The following is a 5806-nucleotide window of genomic DNA, read 5'->3' on the forward strand; positions in this document are numbered from 1 at the left end:
CACGGCACACGACACGTACACGACACACGACATGGAGAAGAAGGAGAAGGGCGAAACCGGTGAAGACGTGGGTGTGGCCGTTGGGCATGAGGAGGGTGGTGGTCTCGAGCGTGCTCACGAAGCACGCGCGGAAGATGGCCGCCAGCTTGGTGCGCCCGACCGACTCCAGGGCGTGCGCCACGCGCTCCACCTCGCGCTCCACCGCCGCCGGCACCAGGTCCGCCCTCGCCCCGCCATCGCCACCACCACTCGCAGCTTTGGTCTGGTTTCGGCGAAGAAGGCGCTCCTGCTGTCGCTGCAACAGGCCGGCGTGCAGCAGCGGCTTCAGCCTCCCAGCTTCGTCCTGCAACAGAGCGAAAGCTCCAGCGCCAGCTCCTCGAGTCGGCGCAGGCGTGGAGCCCGAGGCAACTTGATCAGCCGCGTCGGCCCCTATTTAAATATAAAGTATTCAAATTTTTTTGCTACACTATTTTGTGTTCCATTCTCATTATTTTATGTAGTATAGTAAATATAACGGAAAGCGCACCACTTCGTGTTCGCTGTGTCTTGAGAGTCGAAGAAGAGACGAGGGAGGTGGAGCCGCTGGAGGTTGGCAGGCCGCTGTGAAAAGAGGGAGTGGTGGCACCAAAGAGCAGGAGCAGCAGGCAGGTGTGGATGAAGGCCCCGATGGCCATACCCACCAGCACGCTGCCGCACCGCCCCCCGAGCCACCCAGGGGACGGCCTCGGCCTGTGCACCAGCGGGATCATGAGAGCCGTCCGACAGCTCTCCCCTCTCGTTTCCTCTACGCGTCAGCACAGAAGACCTCCTTGAAACGACGCCCCCACAATGCCAAGAATTATATTTTGCTAATTTTCCTAATTTGGTGAAAAGGAAAAATAAATATTTTATTTTTTACACAGAAATCTTTCGTGCGTCAGGGAGGCAGGAGTGAGTGGAGTGCGTGGGGTGGTGTTCGCCGTGACGGCGATGACTTCACGTCGTCGTCTGGTCTTCTTCTGGTCTTTAGCTTCTTCTTCTTCTTCGCGAGTAGAGCTTTGATCAGTGCGGAGTCGATGGAGCTGATGATGTGGGCGACGATGCGGCGGACGAGGGCGTCTTCTTCGATTTCTTCTTCGTCTTGGCCGACGGCGACGAGGGTGCGGACGCCGAGGCTTTCTCCCGGGCCGCGAGGAGGGCGGGCGACGAGAGCTGCACGAAGAGCTGCTGGGCCGAGGGCCGTGGCTTGTTGCGCACGTACTTGCCAAAGGCCTCCTCGTTCATGTCCTCCGTGAACTCGCCCTTCTCCAAAGCGATAATATTTCGTTCCTGCCATGCGTGTCGTGTCGTGTCGTGTCGTGTCGTGTCGTGTCGTGTCGTGTCGTGTCGTGTCGTGTCGTGTCGTGTCGTGTCGTGTCGTGTCGTGTCGTGTCGTGTGTGTGTGCGGTGAGTTTCGTGCGTCACAGGACAGAACCGCACGCGCGCGCGTATGCGTACCCAGGTCTCGGGTGAGCGATACTTGTTGAGCCAGGGCCGTGGGGAGTTGGCGCTCGACGACGGCTGGACCTCGGAGCGCGACGAGTGAACGATCACCGACGCCGCCGCGTCGTCCCCGTTCGCGCCCGGCGCCGCGGTGGCGTCGTAGTCGCCCGAGTGCAGCCGCTCGAGCATGACCTCGTCGCGAATCACCATCGTGCCGCTCCCCTCGTCGTCGTCGTTGTTGTAGTCGTCGTCGCTCACGGCGCTGCTGCCGCCGCTCAACGAGTGGATGCTGCCGCCCAGGTCGCCGCTGTGCACGATCACGGTGCCCATCACGCCCGAGCCCGAGTCGCTGCTGCTCCCGTCGTCGCCGTCGCCGCCGGCCGGCTGCTGCGTTCGGTCCCGGCTCTTCCGTCGTGTGCTCTTCCCGCGCGGCGTCTTGCGCCCGCTCTTGGCCGGCTCTCGCTCCGTCGTGGAAGGCGAGCTACTTCGCACGCGCACCTCTGACACACAAGCCACACGTGAGTCGCGCGAGCCGGCCAAATAAATAAATAAATAAATCATACAAAATCACAACAATATCAATAACAAAATAACAAAAACACTCGCCATAACAGTATTATATTTTATAAAATCGTAATATTATAATATTATTTTTAATAATGATAAAACAAAAAAGGGCCGAGATGGGTACCGTGGGACGAGGCTGAGGCGGTGGGCGAGCGCGGGGTGTGTTGGAAGTGGACCCAGTGGAGGGGGTCCTGGCTGGTGCAGGCCGTGCCGCACTCGCACTGCGGCCTGTTCTCGGCCTGGAGCAGCAGCTGCTCCTGATCCACGCTCGGTTCTTTGTCTTTGGCATGTTTGTGATTCTTTTTCGCTTCCTTCTTGTCCTTGCCCGACGGGGATGATGTGGCCGATGTCGAGGGAGATGAAGAAGCGGGGTCTCGCATGGTCCTGCTCAATTTGGATGATGGCGAATTGGAATTGCTGGAAATTCCATCTTTGACCGAGCCCAGGAGCGATGAGGTGGACGCCGAGGCCTCGTGGTACGACTGAAGGGTCTTGGCCTTATCCTTCCTCTCGCTCATCTCTCTTCTCTCGGCTGATCCCAATGAGATCAGTTCCGTGACAGCGATCGAGTGGTTTATTATTTTTATTATTATTAGTATTAATGAAAAACGTGGAAACCTCACAAGGCCAAATTGAAGCAACCATCGCAGCCCAACATTAAGTTTTAAGAGGGCGGTGGCGGTTCACCGTGTGAGCATGTAGCTTTCGTTTCTTTCCTTTCAGGCGATCGAGTTGAAGAAGGCGCACTGGGCCGTCTGGATCGGCGCGTTGTCAATGCGCCACGACGACGCGCACTCGATGAGAAGGTATGACCTTGACGCATGGCTGCCGTGGCCGTGGCCGTTGCCGTTGCCGTTGCCGGTGAGCCCGCGGGTGTAGGGCTTCCAGCCGTCGATCTTGGGGCTGCCCTTGGCCGCCAGCGACGACCAGAACGACTGGAGGAGCTCCACGAGCGGCATCTCGGCCGGCGCGGTCTCCGGGGTGAAGAGCGTGCAGTAGCCCGGCATCAGGCCCAGAATGGTGGGCACGCGGTTCATCAGGTCGCAGCCCAGGGCGTCGACCACCTTCTGCATGGTGTTGGTGATCCAGCTGACGGGCTCGAGCAGCTTGCCCGAATATAGCCGACGCCCGACTGGCTGATGGGGCGGTGGTAGAGGCCGTCGCTGGCGGGCGACACGGTGTGAATGGCCACCGAGATGGCGCCGGCCGACTGGCCGGTGCTGGTCACCGACCGCTGGTCGCCGCCGAACGCGCGGATGTTGTCGCGCACCCAGAGCAGGGCCTGGCGCTGGTCGTTGTAGTTGCCGATGGTGCCCGACTCGGCCTGGAACGCGGCGTGGCCCAGCAGGCCGACGATGCCCAGCCGGTACTGCGGCACCACCACGATGCACCTGGCCACCACCTCGGAATGCGCCGCCGTGCCAGAACACCACCTTTTCAGGAAAGAGTGAGTTACATAGCATACAACCCGGCACGACACGACAAGCACCACGTCGCGCTTGGCCCGGCGGTCGCGCTCGAACGAGAGGGGCACGTAGACGCTGGCGTAGAGGCAGTCCTCGGCCCACGCGCCGTTGTTCTGGGTCGGCTGCGGGCAGGCGAAGGGCGGCGCGGTCGCGTTGCGCACCCCCGACCACGGCTCGGCCGCCTGCGGAGGCGCGAAGCGGAGTTGGCCGACGGGCGGCGCGGCGAAGGGGACCGCGCGGAACTGGAACTCCGTACGGACACGCCGAGCTTGCCGAGCGGGGTGTTCACGACGACATCGTAGCCTGCGGCCCCGAAGTAGGCTTCGGTTGAGGCTTGTCCACCGACCACCAGGAGGAAGGGGAGCGCGACAGCCGCAAGCAGCCAGAAGCGAAGCGGAGGTGTGTGCATGTTGTAGTTCAGCTTGGTGCGAACAATGGACAGTGGCTTGTGTGTGAAACAATCGCCTGGTGATTCTGGCCGGCCAAACAACTTGTACACCGGTGCGGGTGACTCTTGAATTAGCCTTACAGGCTACTCTTAATCTTAGCTACTGTTCCTGATTGGTTGCAGCGGTGACGTCGTACAACGCTCTCGTTATTGGTGGAGATATTGTATTTTTATATCTCCACGGTTCTGAGATATAACAATGAATATAATTGCAATTTTTTTCACACTTTTGCCGACACAGATGATGGCTGGTGTTGTGGAGACGATTGCCTTTGGTCAGGTGCGGAAGGTTCAAAATCTCCCTGCACTATTAATCTCATTCACCTTCTACACCAGCACAACGTGCGAGCCAGCCAAATCTTCTTCCGGAGCTCTCTGTCCTACGGCCTGGTTAATCTCATGCCCCTCGTGCCAGGTACTTCGTCACTATTTATTTTATATATATTTCAGTGTGTATTATTTATTACATTTCCACAATAAATAAATAATTAAATGATTTAAACTCACGCTCTTCTTGCCGGGCAGGCCACGTCCTAGTGATCTCTCAGAGGAGAGGTACGTAATGTATTCCCTCGTGTCTGTCGGCTGCGGGCTGGTGATGGTTGACCCGCACTCGCCAGTGGCCAGATTCCGCGACCTCACACCTCCAGAGGTGAGCGACCTGTGGACCTCCGGTTCGGCCGCTTCTTCGCGCTCGCACCGCACGCGCACACACAACACATGCCGCACGACACGCGCGCCCAATTCGCTTTGGCCTGCGGCTGACGAGCTGCTTGGTGCAGCTCAACGGATCGGTGAGGTGGTGGAGCGACATTACAAGGGCGACGCCCTCACCATGGCCATCCAGGACGGCGCTGCCGCCGGCCAGACCGTCAGTACGCATGCGCGATTCCCCAGCTCAGCCCAGCCCATCTCACCGTGCTGGATTGATGTGTGTTGCGTTCCATTGTGTCGCACGCGTGTGCGTGTGCGTGTGCAGGCCACGTGCATATCCACGTGATCCCGCGAAGGAGAGGCGACTTTGCGCGTAACGATGAAGTGTACGAGCGGGTTCGTGTCTTCCTCTTCCTCTCGTCCAGGCGACTTGTTGTTGTTGGCGCTCTCGATCTCACCCTTCGCTACGTGTGCCTGCAGTTGGACATGGACAAGGACCGAACGAAGCGCACCGAGGAAGAGATGGCCGAAGAGGCCGCCCTCCTCGCGCGCTACTTCGACGATGGCAACAGCACTGACGGCGCCACTTCGCCATAGTCGCAAAATAAATAAATAAATAAATAGCAGCAAAATAAATTAACCATGCCAAAAGAAATGAGACAAAAAACCTCTATTGGTCTTATTTTATTGTTGTGTTGTTGCTTTTTGTTTACTGCTCGAGCTCCTTGCGGGCGAACTCGGGGAGGACGAAGGAGGCGCGGTGGACGTGCTCGTTGTAGTACCTGAGCTTGTCGGCGGGCAGGGTCCTGACGGGCTCCTTGGGCGACTGGTCGCGCTCCGAGAGGATGGCGAAGCCGATCTGACCGCACGGGTAGGTGGGGATGGTGGTGAAGGCATACTCGGCGTGCTTGAACATCTCCTTGGACTGGACCATCAGGCGCTTGATGATGTCCATGTGGAGCCACAGGCACTCGGCCTGGGTGGCGGCGATGCCACCCTCGCGGAGGGCCTTCTTGATGGACTGGTAGAAGGGCTTCTCAAAGAGGAACTCGGCCGGGCCGACGGGATCCGACGAGTCGACGATGATGACGTCAAAGTGCTTCTCGTGCTCATCCATGAACTTGACGCCGTCGCCGACGTGGACAGTCACGCGGGGATCGGTGTAGCCGATCGAGGTACCGGGCAGGTACTTCTTGGCGGCCTCGATCAC

At 58.9% G+C, this 5806-nt stretch overlaps 4 protein-coding genes and 1 pseudogene across 4 annotated transcripts in view; 1 reads left to right on the top strand and 4 right to left on the bottom strand.

Moving 5' to 3' along the window:
• ACA1_150060 (twinarginine translocation pathway signal, putative) overlaps positions 1-88 on the bottom strand; it is a gene marked incomplete at both ends in the record, with an annotated part of 2193 nt that extends 2105 nt beyond the window's left edge. Inside the window, one exon of the mRNA XM_004351541.1 lies at positions 58-88. Coding sequence (XP_004351593.1) covers positions 58-88 — 31 coding nt within the window. The remainder of the gene's footprint in view (positions 1-57) is intronic.
• A 953-nt stretch (positions 89-1041) lies between these two features.
• ACA1_150070 (uncharacterized protein) lies at positions 1042-2546 on the bottom strand (the record flags this gene model as incomplete). Its single annotated transcript, XM_004351542.1, has 3 exons — positions 1042-1308; positions 1477-1961; positions 2153-2546. 3 exons carry the CDS (start codon positions 2544-2546, stop codon positions 1042-1044), a joined length of 1146 nt encoding a protein of 381 aa, XP_004351594.1.
• A 201-nt stretch (positions 2547-2747) lies between these two features.
• Positions 2748-3903, bottom strand: ACA1_150080 (annotated as a pseudogene).
• Positions 3904-4183: 280 nt separating this feature from the next.
• On the top strand, positions 4184-5193 carry ACA1_150090 (ATPaselike protein; the record flags this gene model as incomplete). Its single annotated transcript, XM_004351543.1, has 7 exons — positions 4184-4222; positions 4279-4357; positions 4468-4497; positions 4563-4616; positions 4725-4817; positions 4922-4992; positions 5077-5193. 7 exons carry the CDS (start codon positions 4184-4186, stop codon positions 5191-5193), a joined length of 483 nt encoding a protein of 160 aa, XP_004351595.1.
• Positions 5194-5305: 112 nt separating this feature from the next.
• ACA1_150100 (spermidine synthase) lies at positions 5306-5713 on the bottom strand (the record flags this gene model as incomplete). The annotated part of the gene is made up of 1 exon (XM_004351544.1): positions 5306-5713. The coding sequence occupies one exon, from the start codon at positions 5711-5713 to the stop codon at positions 5306-5308; it is 408 nt and encodes a 135-aa protein (XP_004351596.1).
• Positions 5714-5806: the final 93 nt, after the last annotated feature.

This window comes from Acanthamoeba castellanii, assembly GCF_000313135.1.
Source record: "Acanthamoeba castellanii str. Neff unplaced genomic scaffold scf7180000084715, whole genome shotgun sequence".
Classification (NCBI taxonomy): domain Eukaryota; phylum Discosea; order Longamoebia; family Acanthamoebidae; genus Acanthamoeba; species Acanthamoeba castellanii.